The 17,392-nt window shown below is 40.2% G+C and overlaps 1 protein-coding gene across 5 annotated transcripts in view; it reads right to left on the bottom strand.

Annotated features, from left to right (window-relative positions):
- LOC145459097 (secretory phospholipase A2 receptor-like) overlaps window positions 1-17,392 on the bottom strand; it is a 58,966-nt gene that overhangs the window by 24,750 nt on the left and 16,824 nt on the right. For 2 of the 5 annotated variants that reach the window (XM_080337694.1, XM_080337693.1), the window contains exons 15-36: window positions 16,840-16,993; window positions 16,312-16,350; window positions 15,031-15,121; window positions 14,877-14,965; window positions 14,662-14,814; window positions 13,926-14,046; window positions 13,431-13,598; window positions 12,157-12,283; window positions 11,972-12,097; window positions 10,912-11,054; window positions 10,711-10,838; window positions 10,107-10,186; window positions 9,925-10,047; window positions 9,057-9,201; window positions 8,280-8,441; window positions 8,099-8,221; window positions 6,767-6,952; window positions 6,217-6,367; window positions 5,100-5,285; window positions 2,386-2,594; window positions 2,227-2,316; window positions 1,508-1,658 (exon numbers count right to left, since the gene is read on the bottom strand). In XM_080337694.1, coding sequence (XP_080193820.1) covers window positions 1,508-1,658; window positions 2,227-2,316; window positions 2,386-2,594; window positions 5,100-5,285; window positions 6,217-6,367; window positions 6,767-6,952; window positions 8,099-8,221; window positions 8,280-8,441; window positions 9,057-9,201; window positions 9,925-10,047; window positions 10,107-10,186; window positions 10,711-10,838; window positions 10,912-11,054; window positions 11,972-12,097; window positions 12,157-12,283; window positions 13,431-13,598; window positions 13,926-14,046; window positions 14,662-14,814; window positions 14,877-14,965; window positions 15,031-15,121; window positions 16,312-16,350; window positions 16,840-16,993 — 2,945 coding nt within the window. The remainder of the gene's footprint in view (window positions 1-1,507; window positions 1,659-2,226; window positions 2,317-2,385; window positions 2,595-5,099; window positions 5,286-6,216; window positions 6,368-6,766; window positions 6,953-8,098; window positions 8,222-8,279; window positions 8,442-9,056; window positions 9,202-9,924; window positions 10,048-10,106; window positions 10,187-10,710; window positions 10,839-10,911; window positions 11,055-11,971; window positions 12,098-12,156; window positions 12,284-13,430; window positions 13,599-13,925; window positions 14,047-14,661; window positions 14,815-14,876; window positions 14,966-15,030; window positions 15,122-16,311; window positions 16,351-16,839; window positions 16,994-17,392) is intronic. The other 3 variants (XM_080337697.1, XM_080337698.1, XM_080337695.1) reach the window with 2 other exon arrangements.

The following is a 17,392-nucleotide window of genomic DNA, read 5'->3' as shown; positions in this document are numbered from 1 at the left end:
ACCAAAAGACATATGCAATTTCGACCAACACTCGACTTCACGAAGTGTGCTACTAAAGAAAGACCTTGGCCGAAACTTGGGGTATGTGTCCATTGTCAATAGCCGCGCTGGGTGGGCGTGACTAATGGTCCGGTCCTTCCAATCCGAGCCAACAATGCAAATGCCACCCGGACACCCACAGAGCATTAAAGACATGATAATTTGTGTGTGCGTCTCACGAAAGCTTTTCTTTTAGTCTGCTACGTTAGGGATACAACAATATCTTTTGATTATATAACAGACCGGAAGTCACGAATTACCAACATACACTAAGTTATTATAACAAGATAAAATACGTTATAATTATGAATTACGTGCCCCCAGCTCTACAGGTAAATCTGACCATCGGTGGCAGAGAGAGAGACCGAGGATTAAAAATTAATAATAATGTAATGCGATTACCAATATTATTGACGAAATTCAGTCTTCAACTTGAAATTATCACCCTATGGGGCCAAAGACCAACGTTTGGACTGGGGGACGAATAGCTGTTTTGGTCCTGATTCTAGCTACAACTCACGCTAACATGATATATAAGCCCATGGCTATGGCGGCAGGTCCCAATGTTGAGTAAAGAATTATGAAATAGCGATTGGCGCATGTTTCAAGTAGAGTCATATGAGCAGAACATAAAATTCTTCCTTCAACTTAATATAGATAATGTACTGCAAGCTGCCGCTACGAGAAACGGCAAAAACGGTTCGGTTATGATATATATCAGCAGCTGTTGATTTATATTGCGTCGTTGTGGAAACCGTAATGTTTTATTTAACGAGTACAAAATTTCAAATCTCTGTCCGGTGTACGTTCGTACTACATAGGCCTACTGCTCGCCAAGCAGCAACGGTCAAACTGCGTTTGCATAACCAAACATCAATACACAAGTTACTAGGTAGAGTGGTGATTAATTATCCTGCTGCGGGGTACTGGCGTGTGGAACGTGTTGATAACCTGATATACAGCCAGCGGGTGTTCTTACAATCACACGAATGTACGTCACGTACATAGAATATCTATTTACAGTGGATACTTCTTACACAATGACTAGCAAAGCTAATAGGCTACTTCTAACATAATAATGAGCAATGACATTTAAAAATCAGACGTTTGAACCTTGTATAATACATCTTCCTTGCTCACGAATGTTCAGTTTATGTCATATTCCTTGTACAAATAAAAGTAATCGTTCTTTCACAAAGAAATCGATCAGAAATGGGAAGTAGTCGATTACGATTACTTCGGAATTTTTCCGAATGTAATCGATTGCGATTACGATTACTTGAAAATGCTGTAATCGTCGTAATCGATTACGATTACTAATCGCGATTACCCCATGTCTGATTGGGATTATATTATTCTAATCCGGGCAGATTAATCAAACTAGCGAAAAACAGTCGGAAGCCTGAAGAATTTTAATCTTGATTTGCAAATTAAAATGACCCGGGTACGAAAGAATTCACACACATACTTGTAAGCATCAGATCCACAGGCAACTGGCTGCCCTTGCGACCACAGTCCTGTGACACTGTCCATTCTGAAACAACCTACTTGACTGTCGGACCATCCGTTGCACAAGACAAAATGGTTGTTGAAGACGGGTTCGGCGGAGCACCAAGGTCCTGTCACAAGGCAGTTTTGAATGAGAAAAGCTAGATGCGGTCTATTCTATGCGTACGGAAGCGGACTACTCAAATTAGCTCTAATTCGGCGACTTAGACTTTGGCCAGCAATGCATATAATTGCAACAGCCGTAAAAGCCTGTAAACACTCTGACAATATCGATTGGTCCAAAATAATGAGTCATTCCCATTAGCACAGTGTCAAAATAGAGAGTATAATAATAGCGAGGCATCCAGAATAGGTTTCATTAGCATAGACTGCTGAGGATCTAAAAGTGGCTGACTTCACTCCTTGGAGACAACGTTAATTCTAGGGTAAAAAATATTGAGCTTGATAAGGGGTTATGAGACAAAATAGTTTGAAAACCACAAGACTAGAAGTTAGATTGTGATTAGGGTTAGTTAAGGGTATAGTTAAAAGAGTGGTCTGGATAGGTTAGGGATGGATAGTGACAGTTGTATGCTTCGACACCTTCTACCTTGATTGACTCGCTACGACGACAGTCCCTATATGGAATTACTGCAACATACAAAGCATTAGTAAAACCGAAGCTGTCACATAACCTACCAAATCGATCATAAATTCTTCCTTCTTCAATGCAACTGTAATATTCGATTCCGTTGTAAAGGAAAGGGAATGAGCAAGTGTGTTGGATGTCTGTGAAAAGAGATTTTAATACCACCATTATCAGCCACGTTCTTCAGCCAGCTATAGAGAATGTCTCACTCGGCTGATTTTGATCCCATGCCGTAAACGTAACAGGTTCGCCGGTAGACCACTTGTAGTCCAGTGCGTCGCTGTTGGGGTTGATGTAAGCCCCGAGTCCGATCCAGAATTTCTCGTCGTCCGAAGAGTGGGTGGCTTCCGCAATTTGACTCAGTAAAAACATCTGCTCGTAGATCGTGTTGATTGCGGCCAGGTGACCACCGACTCCCCTGTAAAAATGACCAAAGACATCAGAAGCATATATATGGCAAGGGCATACAGAAGAAAGTTTTCCATAAAATTTGTTTCGAAGGGGTTGCCTTGCTCATGTTTGCAAATACTCCATACAATACCAAATCATTAATCGGAAAATTCAATGGTGTGATCGACTGGCATTTCAGCAAGCAACCCAATGCAAAACGATATTCAAACTTCAGCAGGTGACTTTATAAACACAAAACTTCTCCCAAGCGTAATCATAACCACAAAATTAACATTTCTAAAACGGAATAGTTCCTTGTACACCGAGCGGTTCCTTGTTAACCTCGCGGCATCCTCTGTCAGGGGAAAATGGTTGGCAGCACCCTAACACTACAGGCACACTGAATGCAAGATTCAGGAATATGATGACTGAAAATGGTCATCAGCCTGCATTCTACCACAGATTATGATAGTGGTGACTGAATGTCATTACTTTAGACCAAGTATAATAGAGGCGCTTCGCTCTAAATCAGGGGTGGGCAAACTTTTGAGCTCGCGGGCCGCATTCAACATCTAAATCCATTCGCGGGCCGCACTATATAAAATTTGGATTTGGAGACAATATATGTGCTTATTTGAAACAAACCAAACATTTTTTGGTGATATCGTACACGCGTCAGAAACATAACGGCGAGATTTCATAGGCTGGTCGGCCTCAGTAACCCATTTGTCAAAACTATAGTGATGAAAGTTGGTTGTCCCGATTCTTAGACCAGGATTGAAATTTAAATCCGCGAGCAGCGATCTGTTCATAGATTTACTAATTCCACTTTTGGTTCATTCCAGGACACACAATGCTGACAGCATCATGACCATGTTAGCTTCAAACACACTTTTACTATGTGTAGATAAAATATAAATATCTCAATTCTACAGACAATACAGAGAACGGATCTACCTAAGAGGCGCGTCAATCGTGTTTTATATGCACATCATTAAAATAATTAAAACTGGAGTGGCCAATCTGAAATCCCACTCGTGATCCGAATCATGTCAATAGGATTTCTTTGATGTTGAGCAGTTGAAACCTTTGAGACTGCGTGGGCCAGAAATTAAACATAGAAAATAATATACAGGAAGTATTTACCTCAGAACAGTGGTCCCCATACTTTTTTAGATTCGCCCCCTCCCCCCTTATAATTGGGAAATATTTCACGTCCCCCATATTGTCATATCACAAGACGCAATCAGGATGCTAGCAAACCTAACGGATAGTTTGATGGTATGATGGCATGGAAATTTACGACTGTGGATGAGAGATTTTCAAATATGAAATTCATACTAAATACAGAGGAATAACTACGAAGTGTATTTTTTCAGCTGGGCTGAGCAGAGCGCCCCCTTCAGATGCTTTCACGCCTCCAAGGGGGCACGCCTCTCGGTTTGAGCACCACTGTCTTAGAATTATCATAGTGAGATATACTAAGTAGAAAGTTTAATCGATTTTTAGTACGCATTTTATCAATATTTTCAATAAGTTTCTTTAGACTCTCGCGGGCCGCACAGAACGGTGTTGCGGGCCGCATGCGGCCCGCGGGCCGTAGTTTGCCCACCCCTGCTCTAAATACTTGTGGCCTCAAATTCAAGTTGAAGGTGTGAAACGTCATGAAACATTACCTCACATTTGCACGTTTTAGAAGTGATCAAGCAGGAGATTTCAGATACAGATATCAGCTGATATTTTTGAAGGAACTGTGTCTTATGAACAACGGTGGTCTTGTGGTACCGTAATAGTTAAGAAGCAATGACATGTGACCTCAATGATGAAGATTGAGGGAATACAATCGGATCACTTGTGAAAACATTTTAAAATACAGCGATTTTCTGATAAAATGGCTATTGACAAAAAAAATTCCCACTTCAAATTTTTTTTGAGACCATGTCATTTTTAAAGTGCACTGCTCCTTCAATATTGCAGCCTCATTGCCAGTGAGGACCTCTGTTGTAGTCATCAGCTTCCTAAATGCTACACATAAATAGATTTTCCTTATTCTTGTAATATCTTGGCGCCAAACCTCTTCACCTCATTTTCTCATGGCACCCCTCAGCAGTGCAATCGGCACCACGGTTGAGAACCACTGCCCAAACCCAACCCTGAAGCGAACTTTAACCCACATTCGTGAGTGGGTTCAAGCTCATATGTCCACGGAATAGCTAGCTGGCAAGCCATGAAATGAAGGTTTGACTCACAAAAACTAGCTACATCGCGCAATGTCGCTGAAACGTTGAGGTAATACAATTGTTGTGTCAGGTTTGCATACAAATTCACTTCGATAAGACATGAACGACGGATTCCATTGCGTTCAGACGAAAGCCATTGCAAACCAACATGCGAACCTTGATAACAGTTCACCAGTTCTCTATTATTATCTCATACTATTGTGACGTTTTGTCTAAGTAAGCGAAAACGAGAATGTAGGCGATAAAATACCCAAAATACAAGATGACGCACAATTTATCAGACAAACTCCTACTTGCAATAATCTTCAGCGTTGATCCAAACCACTCTCGTCAAATCGATGAAATAGCAAGACCCTTCGAAAGCGATCCAGCCCGTCTCGCATCCTTCGATAACCTCCTGTTCTTGATTTACCGGATATTTATCCATCTTACACACAAGGTTTACGAGAGTCGAGCAAGGTTGGTCATTCCATCGACCGCTGAAACGTGAAATAACACATAATAGATGAGTAGAAGATTGCTTTAGTTAAGCACAATATTGTGCAGTAGCACCGTGAAATGGGTTCCCAATTTAGCTTATAGCCTGGCATGCTTGAGGTAATAAGTTCAAATGGGTCAAGGGAAGTGGTGAGAAAGGCACTAAAACAAGTATATGACGACTCAAACAGATTTAAACAGAATCTGTTTCATTCAAAATCGAGCCGTAAGAAATATATGTGGCATAGATTCTAGGTCATCTGCTACTCCTGGTTATTCAACTCTTAGGATACTTAAACTACCCGATTTGTATAATTACGAAGTAGCAAACCTGATGCATAAATTTACAAACGGCAATATATCCCATACTTTAATACCTTGTTTGAGCAATCTTGTACTGTGCATGGATATTCTACTAGATCATCAGAATCTGGAAATCTGTATGTTCACCGCATGAACTTTGGACTCACCCAACAGTCTATTGAATATGTGGACCCAATTATTTGGAATAGCGTACCCGACAATTTCAAAAAACTGCCTCACCACGAATTCAAGAGCCAATACCTGGATATCCTTTTTGCATATTACAATAAGAACTGAGAGTCTGTACCCGATAATTTATATATGATATATCTATTTATTGTTTTCATACGTTACCATGGCTACCGTCTTTGCTACATATTTGTGTTTATTATTTTCTTCTATGTTGCAGACTGTCCACTGTTATAAAAAACCTATTATATGTTGCTGAACACCAGTCTGTCACTGCACTAATATGCAGAAGCTATGAGTTTAAAGCACCATGTACATTGATAAAAGTCCGTATTACATTAAGGTCACACCATACCCTGATATCCATGTGTTTAGTTGGGTACGATAAAATATTTCAACTTTGACTGAATATTACAGTTGCATACGGCAGACATAACTTACGTTGCCTTATATAATTCTACACATCTTTCGTCTTGCCCATTTGGTTCATATACGTCCCACGCAGTGAAAGTCACTTCGGTGCCATCAGACCATTTGTAGTAATTTTGCTCCTCGAGATCACTCATTCCGATCCAAGCTTCACTGATAGTATCTAAGCAAGTCAGTTGGTGAAGTTTTCAGTTGCAGTTTGTCGCTTGGGGAAAAAAGGAGCCCATGCAGGGCTGAGCAGGAATATTCAAAATCATTTTAATGACAACAAAACATGCCAAGTCCTATCTAACTATTTCAGGGATTAAAGAGGACGAACAGCATAATCCAGGGATGGAATCGGTCACCGAAATCCAGCGCAGTGAACTATCAGCTTCATCTGCATGACTCGGCCATGAGAACAGGAATTCCAGGCATAGGCCAACAATAACTAAAATTAATCTGCCATACTAATACCCAATTCCCACCAATTCATATTCATTAAAAGCCTAACTATGTAACGTAAACGAGTGATGCTGATTAGTTATATACATTTTACGGTTGATATGCGAACGTAACTCACATTGATAGAACAATAAGGTTGACACAAAGTCCTGTTCCGCCTGACTGCCAATACTGGCAAGATCACCTCCCTGGGTTTGACAGAATGCCCTGGAATCCGCCCAGTTCAAATTGTTGGAGTGTCGTGGGGTGTAGTAGCACCAGTCAAGCCAACCGTGCCAGCCATTCGGACATCCAAGGTGGTCCCCTGATGGAAGCAGTGATAAATGGATTAAGGATATCTATGAAGAATAAAAACGAATAAAAGTTACAAATATTGAGATGTTTTGGAGCTGTTAAGAATCAAAAACCTTATAGTGATCAAGATAATTACACCAGCTGGTTTGTCTTGGACAAACTGAAGGAATAAGTTGGTCGGCAAATAAATTTTAAGTACCGTGCGTCATAAGAGAGGACCAATTTCACCTTCGGAGTGTCATAGCAGTATCAAGAATTGGTGAAGACGCGTTGATGGAATGAGTGAACAACAATATTCATTATTTCTTCTCCAAGTGTAGCAGACAAAAAAAGTCCTGTTTTGCATACAGTATGGCAATACAGTGATGGTCCTCTTGATGGTGACATATTTTCTATTGAGATGCCCTATACAACCTTGTCTCTTAGTGAAACACTCATACAAGTTCGCAACTTGTATGCGCTACCAAGGTGCCACATTAGACACATTGCGAGCGAAACATACCATCTTTCCCAGTAAGACACAGGAGAGTATACTGCACATTGCCAACATTTCATATTCGCTTTTTTCAGCATGATTCAATTTAACTGTGTAGTTAGTAGCGGGATCTGCAGTCCAGAGTGCGTCTTGGTCCGGTTCGGCATTTTTAGTTGCGCCGGACTTGTAGTCGGTGACACAGTTCAAGTAGTATAGTCGAAGTCGCACCAGAGTAGCAGTGACGATTTAATAAAAGCAGATTTCCGTGTACGGATGATTATTCAGAGTTTTATTGGACTGGATTCGTGAAGAAAGCTAGCACGGAATAACTATTGTTTTCTAGAATGCAGACCGGGATTCTGACATATTGGGAAATTTACCGATCAGCACTTTGCCTAGCAAGTGACTGCGCACTGCGCAGCTGTGAACAAGGCATCAAAAACATATCACCTGGCTTGCGAGCCACAAACAGAAAAACTGGATGCAAATTCCAAAGGACACCAAGGAAGTTATCGATCAGAGTACCAAATTGTTAATTATAGATCTTGATAACAATGTCAGCGGGATTTGGTTAAATATGCATGGTAGCACTGACTCCATATTGTCATAATCTCAAATAAACAGTCTTCTTGCGCCCCTAGGTCAAGTACTTCTGTAATCGAGCAAACACAACTACCGTACCTTGAAAAATGAACGAATTTTCCGAGCTGTCATAATCTTGCGACGACACGCCATGACCATATGACCCTGTGTAACTTTGTTTGCCAGTGGTCTTTTTCACATCTACGGTGCCGCCGTGGTCCGCTAGAAAACAGCACGCGAAGTCCACACCAGTTGGTTAAAAAAAATCGCAAATAAATACCTAGTATTCTCCCATCGTGAACAGCGGCTGCGCAAATTGACGAGGCTTCTGCGTACACTCCAGTTCCGTAAACAGAGGCAGTTGTGACATCACACCCGGCAGGGCAGTCGACTGTGAAACTGTCCGGTCTGGCAACTGCCGTATCACTGCATGTCACCAGATCTGCAGAAAAATAGAAATGGTCCACTAGCGGCTTGATGATTATCCCCTGGCAAGTGTCAGCCAGAAATATCCAGGTTTTATTCAATATCAATATATTATTCAATTGTACATTGCAATTCTGTAGCTCCAAGAAGATCTTCAAAACTAGAAATATTTCAACACGTTTTACTTCAGCCCTGAATAATATAGTTATTTACCGCTGTCGCTGAGCAACATCAAGTACTCGAATGATCCAAATCAAGTGTTAGGCTTCCAGTACTGTCGTTATAAATGTCATAACAGTATGAATGATTTGGAAAGTTCAATTGTGTACTTTCATGTGATCATGTGGAAAATGTTGCCAATTATATCACAAGATATTTAGGAATTTTCGATACAGCATTTGCACAAAGCGCAATGCAACTCGTAATACAATCACTACTTCACAAAAATTACGTTTCGGATGCTACTATGAGAACGAACGAGGTTTTTAAGCTAGTACAGCAGAAAAAAGTATCAAAACTATAATTTTCATCGATTTATATACTACTTAATGACCTTTCAGTACTCGAATCATTGAGCCCCGCCCTATATTTCGCTAACAACCAAGAATAAGTGATAATACGAAGTACCAACCTTCGTTGTTGCAGCCGATAACGTCAAACCGAAGGGCGATGCTGCTATACCAAGCTTGTGGCGAAATTCGTACAAATCGGGTCGTGATAGGTTCTCGTAAAAATCCTTCGCTGATTGACCTTTGATTCCTATTGGCCGGGAACAACTGCAAAAGAACCAATGGAAGCAGTCACAGCGAGTCGCTTATTCTTCAGGTATTTCCAGATTATTGTCGTAATTTTGTCACCGACAATTTGGATTCCTGTAAATGTCACCACGACTATAGACTTGACCTAGGCAATAGTGTTCACTATTTGAATTGCACAGCACATGAATAAAAATACGGTAGTCATTATTGGCACGCAACGGGTAGCCTATGAACTGAGTGAAAACTGATTCGATTGACAGGTCATTAAAGTGACAACTTACAACGGTGTTCCTTAGAGCGACAAATAGTTCACATTCAGTTTCATTTCGGTGACATTTCATTCAAATGACATTGCTGATGATGGTCAATTGACTGACAAAACATTTGAGTTAAGGTTTGCCGATTTACATGCGAACGACAGTTCATCATCATCATTTCATCATTGGTTTATTAGCAATTTTATCAGTTCAATACACCACAAAAAATGCGATACAATGAAAAGACAGGAAGATGTCGAAGCGACAAGGAGTAGTCTATGGAATCTGACACCCACCTTGGCCTAGGCGATGTAAAGAGGAGGCATGCACACTGAATGAAAGTAAAGAAGATGGTATAGAAAAAGAAAGCGACAAGAAATAGGGCGGCATGTCATGGGAAGCGAGTTCATTTGAGTGTATATCCTAATCACAGCACTGACAACACTACCTTGAATGATTAGAAACACGCCAACCTAAACCGTACCTGAGAATTCCCGTCGGTGTTGAGATATGTCGTGAACGTTGCCCCATTATCGCTGAATTGCATGTAATATTCAGTAACGTATTGTTGGGCACTCGGATTTCCCTGTGTCAAGATCCCCGCGATCTAGACAAAGAATTCGGAAGTCAAATGAACCAGGTCAAATTATAACGGGCGTATCGCACCTTCATCGGCTGGCCGAGATCCAGCTGAATCCATTGGTTTTTATCGTTGGTAGCTGGCTTCCAACATCCTGATGCGCCTGCTGTTATATAAACACAGATGTGATATTGTTGAGCTGTTTGCCCTAGTTCTCCAATGAAAGTTGTCCACAGAATAACCACTAGAAAAAGTAATGCAATAAACCAAAACCTACTCCGTGGTTTTAACCTTTTACCTACCTGGCGAGCCCTTACACTAATCGACAAGCCTGTGGTGAGCCCAAAATTTTTAGAGTTATGAAAAAAACTACCACATCTAATATCATAACTATAAAATAATAGTACATAAAATGAACTGTGCATCAACAACGTCAGCAACAACCATTAAAACGTGATTTTCTCATAAAACAGAAGATGTTATAACGAATATTTACTGCAAATGTGTGTGGATTCTGCTGTGTGAGTCGGGCGTGTGTCTTGACCTCCACCAAACCCGTGGGGTTAGTTAAAAAATCAGGTTAAGAACCGCTGGTCTATGTTGATAGTACCAACCATCAAACCCACAGAGAACACAAAATTACACTTACAGTCTGCAAGTCTAGCGTAACTAATCCTAATTTTGAGTTACTTGATTCAGTATAATCCAATTTGCTCAGCTCAGGCCCCGAACCAGACATAGATGACGACGCAGCGTACGACGTGTCCGGCACCACGGGGTAAGTTCCGTCATTCTGAACCACCAACGAGTCTGCGCATCTGGAAAAAAACATCCAAAAAATATTCGATCAATGACAGTGACATCATTATAAATTTCTGTGACTAGACTCACTGTGGCTTGCATCCCACGACTTCAAATCTGAGCGCACACCCCAATCGACAAGACTCGGTGTAAATGCGAATTCCTGTAGCCATGACCGGACGCTCAAATATGTTGGTGACTTGCGTGTTTTGATCGTGGTTGGCATCGAAAATCTGCAAGATGAAAGTAAAATTCAGGTTCGCGATCATTCGCATACTGATTGGGGCGGGACAAAACCGAGTACCTGAGAGACTCGATTCCGAATCGAGTATTAGGTTTAGAGTCGATTCGAATAACACTTGTTATTAAATCATAACTGCATGACTGACTAGGTAAGTTCAAATATGTAACTTTTATGTGATCAATAGGTTGGTTTTTTTTTTATATGCCAAAATAAGTCTCAATTTTGTCAAAATTGTAGTGTTGGGTCAAAAAATTGACAAAATTGTTTACAAATTCGAAATACTGGAATTCTTCATCCGTCCAGATTTCGGTAAAACAAAGTTTTTTCATGAAAAATTTGTCGGTTTTTAATTCAAAAAAGTTTTTTCAGGTCAAACTACTTCGCAAGGTCAGACAGTTCCAACAAAAAATGAAGATAAGTAGCGCATTTCCAACATTATGTGCGGGAACATATTTTACATGCATGAGGACAAAATTTCGTCAAAATTACATTTTTCAAGGTCGAAAATGTCAAAATTTGATTTTTTGGGTAAAAATCTTCCGTTTTTTAGGTAAAAAAATCGACCTAGTGATCACAAATAAACCAATCCCAGTTATAATACTTGAAGAGAATTTGGTGTTTTCGCTGATTATCAATCACTGCTTCATAGAAATGCCGCTTCCATCCAAGTGTGCTACGTGTTTTTGGATGCCGGTATGGTTTTAAGGCTTCTGTGGTGACAAAAAAGTATTGAAGCTATAATTCTAGTTGATGAAATGTGGCAAAGAGAGTTATATTTCATCACTTGAAAAAGTCACATCGCACTACTCTACTCGATTCTAGATAATCAATACTCGATTTAGATTTGAGTACCATGCTCGAATCATCGTGCTCAGCCCTACTCTCAATTTGTCGTAGTCATCTCACCTTTTTGTTTCCCAACGAGTCACGAACCCATTCCCAGACGTCTTCCTCTTTGTGAGTCTTGTACTGTACCGAGATCGTTTTTGTCCACCTGTTTTGATTCACGGGCTGGCTGAGTCCATTTAGACCCTGACAGAAACTGAGTTTTAAAGTGTACCTACGAACGATTGATCAGCAATCAGTGGTACCTGCGTTATGACACCACGGACTTCGTAAAATTCTTCCAGATCCACTTGGATCCACTGAGGTTCCTGTTTCTGTGCATCATCGTCCACGATCCAGCCACCTTTTCCAGGGCCAAGATTGACAAGCTGGCTGAAGTGTGAATACACCGTAATGACTCGAAGTGAAAGGGCCAAGGCTCGTGAATGTTTACTTCAAGCCTATCGCCAAAATCATTGTGATACATAGTTCATTCTGCAATCGTCACTAATACCAGGCTTGTACCCAGTCAAGAGAAAAGGGGGGGTTGATACGTATACAAGTTTACTAAGGTAGTATCCAGACTGGAAACAGTGGTGGTTTGCAGCAATAAGTTGTGTGTGACAGAAGGGTTTCTTGCATAGAATAATGAAGTACAGGTAATTAAATGGAAATTTGCGTGTGACGTTGCCACCAATTTCGCTCTGGGGTTGCATCAATTCATTCGGATCAAGTAGTTGCGTTACAGCCGATAATCAGATTTCAGCTTCCTCGTGATATACGTCAGAATAGGCTACATTTTTGCATGCTACGATAAAAATAAGAGAAAGAAAGATGTCATTTCTTTTACAAGTAAGATTACTACAGAGCGGGAGGCGGCAATCACTCTATTTCGTGTAGCAATGAATATGCAAACCAAAGCGGGATATCGCGCACCACTGTAGATCAATTCTGGATATTTGGCAGCCTGACAGGAGTCACAAGTGAGAAAATCCACTGCAACATGTCCTAATTTCTTACAACTAATTCATCCAGAAGAACGATGAGTTACATGAGAGAATGTATCACATTTTCAGTCGAAACAGAACAATGTGTTGTGCTACGATTTGCTGAACTACAAATGAGCGAAGAAATCTTGGAGATTGAATCGTCATTACAAAAGGAAATGGTTTCTATTTCGAAATGGAAGTTTCGACAAAAACCCCCTCCAATACATAAACACATTAATACAATCAATATCAACATCAATAGATCCCTAATCCTTCGAATAACCAGGTCCAAGGAATCCACGTACACATCTACCCATGTGCCTGTAAATTCAACAATAAAATACCTTTTTACAATGTAAAGCAATGGAAAGGAATCATTTCCATATGAAAATCCCTCAAATATAATCACCAACAATCTCTCACGTAGATTGATTTAGTTGGTTAAGAGCATTCTCTATTTATTCACAGGCTATGGTCTGAGCACTGTTCCTTGACATCTTAAATTGAATGGCGAAACAAGTTGAGAATGTGTAGTACATCGCGCTACTCACATGTATTGATCGTAGGTGTTCAACCGGCCTCTGTCCGGTCCTGAGGCGCTATCCATCTGTGACGAAGCAGTCAGCTGCCTGTTGCCGATAGCTCCACCTTTTTCTACACCGAGATGACGATAGCAACAATCAACCCCATTACAGTCACTAGTAGGCGCAGGTGTAGAGCTGATGCAAAGCAAAGGAAAAGACAAGGTCATCCCACAGGTAGTTATTTAGCAAATGCCTATAAGCAATATTGATGATGTCAACGGAACTGCGCTGCTATCCTATTAAAGCAAAATGATACAATAAAAACATTTACATTATTTACCTGGATAAATTCGTCAAACTTTGTAGGGTACTGGTTTACACATGTAAAATCAAAGTATCCACATCAAATCAGTTTCAATTGACATTAAAGTTAGATGCTGGTGTAGGCTTGGTGCTATTGATTCGGGAAGTGATATGGCGTTTTATTTCATACATTACGCAGATGAAAGAGTGCTAGCTTACTAGTCCTCGTCTACTTTCTCGCAAATGTATCCCCGGTAGTCGGTACACTTCAAATCGTTCCATCTGCCACCGTAAACTTGCATTTCAACACAGTCCTCGTTGTTCACGTTATTAGGTTCGCCTGGAAATTAGAATAGATTCAGCGCTTCGAAGCACCACATATAATGACGTGCATTATACTAAAGTAACAACCATAACTGAAGTTGCGGGCTGCATGTTGATGAATCAATACTAGCTTGAGTCTGAGACTACCAAATTACGGTATGTCATGTCAAAGTTACCTGCACTTCATGCAGACTAGCATCTGGTCCTTTTCATTGAAAGTTCATTTGTATGCTACGTTTTGGAATTTCTTGCACATCTCATTTGATTAACATCTACTTACTACAGGAGGCCCCTAGGCGGAGATGGGCGTTTGAATGAAGAACTTTGTCAAGTGGTTTGACTTGCACTTTAAAAGCATTGCAGTTCTCTGACACTTTGAATTCTATACTAAGATGGTAATAGACGATCATAAATCTGAATAAGTAACTCAATCTTTGTATTCTAAGACCTGGCTCTACAAATTGCGAGTCTTTATGGACACTAGCAACAATATCACCACACAAAATCAATCCAAAATTATCTCCAAGCCAATTGATACTTTCAAAATACGAAGTATTAAAAGGAAGTAGTTGTGCCTAAAAACGGTCAAGTAGCTAGAAGTACTGTGTTACCATATCATCATTTTGCTTACCAGGATTCCAGTTGATGTAGTTAAATGGCGAACCGTCAGACCACCTCCATCCTCCATCCGTAATATCAACCACAGGCGCGCTGATCAGCCCGCTTTTCGAGTCTTCAGCGCCAATCCATAAAGCGATCTGTTTCGTGGCTAACGCAGCGTTCACTTCGAAAAAATATCAACATATTTCAACCGCCGATGAGAGATTCATGAAGCCATTTTGTTACATTCAAGGAAAGATTGCTCGCTCGGTGAGTTAACGCTGGCCAAGTCACCGCCTTCCTTCATACAGTCCAACCTTGCTTCTTGCCAAGTTCTGTAACAACACATACTGGTATGAATATCGGAAAAAAACGCAAAACTTATCTCGCTCGATTATACCTTGAATAGTCCTGCACGATTTTATAACACTTGTTAGTCCCAGGGTAGTGAAAGTATCCGTCGGTGCCACACTGAATAGTGTTCGCGTCGGCTGTAAAGTTGACAGCATAATTAGACCCAGACAGATATCGGAATCTTGAGCCGTTACCGAAGTAAGAGACTTTTCGCAATAAAGCCGATATTTTCTGCTAATATTAGAATGTGACATTTTACAATAGGGATTTTAAACCTATGGATCATGACGCTGCTTTCAGCAGGCAATAGTCTTTGTATGGTATACAGTGATATCACATCAGATATCATGTTAAGAACACAAGGGTTCGACAGGTTAATAGCGTACAAGCTCTACCTAATCATTTTGCTTACAATTGTAGCAGTTCTGGTTCTGCTATAAACCTTGATATTTGTTGAGAAGGTGAGCAATTGGTGACGTAAAGTTTCAGATGTTTAACAGTTTCGTATGTTTGTCAGATGTGGATGATGAGATTAGAGATTAACTAAAAGTGCATGTAGACACCCTACAGACTAAATTTAATTCCTTTCTCAATTGTGAGGAGATAATTGACCTTGGAAATGATTCAGGCCTTGCGTTATTTCAAGATGTGTCTGACACTGCATTTTGCATCCAAGCGTCTTCATTATACCCGCATATCAGCAAAAATTGTCATATTGTTATATGAAAAATGTATTATTTCACCCCAACATGGTTGTGGAAGTCAGGATTCTCATCCCTGTTTAACATAAATTTCAAACTACACAACATACTTGATATTAGCTGACATAAGCTGCTCAATCTTGTGGACAAAATCCAGCCAACAACCTTCTCATTTGTTCGAATGAATTTTCATTTGATCATTCTGTTGAAACTTGGTGTTTTTCATTGAACGTTAATGGGCCAATATGATATATTTCACTGATTTAGTGGATTGTGAGGATGAGTAGAAGAGTTGAAAATCATTGTAATGAGAACTTATATATTAGCAATGGTAATTTGAAAAACATATACCGGATAAACCTTTTTTTTATTTACAATCAAACCCCAACAGCCGTATATTGTAGTTCAATAAACACAACTATTTATCATTTTCAGCAAGAAGTGAGCTCCATGTCCTTATAAATCAATCCAGCAGTAGCGAAGGATCTGTCACTTTGGAATATTTGCAGGAGTGATGACGTCATTGGAAAGGTTTATAAATATCGACCTGAGTAGTTTGATGCTTGTATTTCTACGGATACGTATATCGGTCTTGTATTTAATTTGATATACGATAAATGACTTACGTGGTAGAGTAGGCACTGGCTGAGGTTCGGCAAGATGTACTGAAAAAGAATTCAGGTTCAGCATACGGTTATGAGCCGCAAGATATTGAAATCAAGATTTGATTACACCATGCAAGTTCCAGATGGTTATGCTGAGTGCAGTGTGTGGGTGTCATGTGGAGTTTGGGGCTACGTTTCATGCTGTAATGGATTCGAAATACAACAAAATTGGACGTCTATTGTGAAAAATATTTCGAGCTGCCCCACTGAGAACGATCATGACCATGACCATACAAAATCTGTTATATGCATCAGTTCATTCACTATAAGGATATTGATTTAGTTATTCCATATTCACAAGTCACAATCAACCAAGCATAATTGTTTTTTACAATTTCTTCATCAAATTCCAATTGTCGGCCGATCAATAAAGGCAAAATTAATTTATCTTGATTTGAAATTTCAAGGAATTCGATTAAAGTATTAATGTCACAGGATCAAGCACGCGGATTCTACACGCTGCGGAATTGTTTCTGTGCAGCCCAGTACCGGCGTTCTTTTGGCAGGCGAATCGAATTGTTTCTGAACAAGGGCGATCGTTCCACTGGCCCCACGCATTATCGGTATCAACTCCAATGATCCGCACACAATCTCCGTCCTGATCTGGCTGGGGCACGTTAGCGACTTTCCAATTAGTAAAGTTCTGGAAAGTATGCGAGTATGCGAGGTACGTGTCGCGGGGATCGGCGTTTGTGATTAACCAGCATTATCCGTTTCCATATTACATATTTACTGTGATGCCTGATATGCATCTATTTGCTCTTCTTGTCCACGGAAGAGACATTAGCTTAACATGTGGTCATTTTCGTGGAACAATGACATATAATTCAATATTGAATTCGTTTCAGTGCCATGAAAGCATTTATTCATGCCATTGCCATTACACCAATCTTTCAGACAGTCTTGTCCTCTCCTAAGACACACTTATCCCAAAAAGAATTTGAAATATGTATGATTTCCTATTTTACATATGAGGTGAATATTTACTAACATTGATAGAAAGCAGTATATATTACATGTCAGAGCCAGTCCGTTACCCACT

This window comes from Botryllus schlosseri, chromosome 16 (genome assembly GCF_051294905.1).
Source record: "Botryllus schlosseri isolate E-star chromosome 16, Bs_hap1, whole genome shotgun sequence".
NCBI lineage: Eukaryota > Metazoa > Chordata > Ascidiacea > Stolidobranchia > Styelidae > Botryllus > Botryllus schlosseri.
Note: the sequence above shows the minus strand (reverse complement) of the source record. Positions and strands in the feature narration are given on the sequence as shown.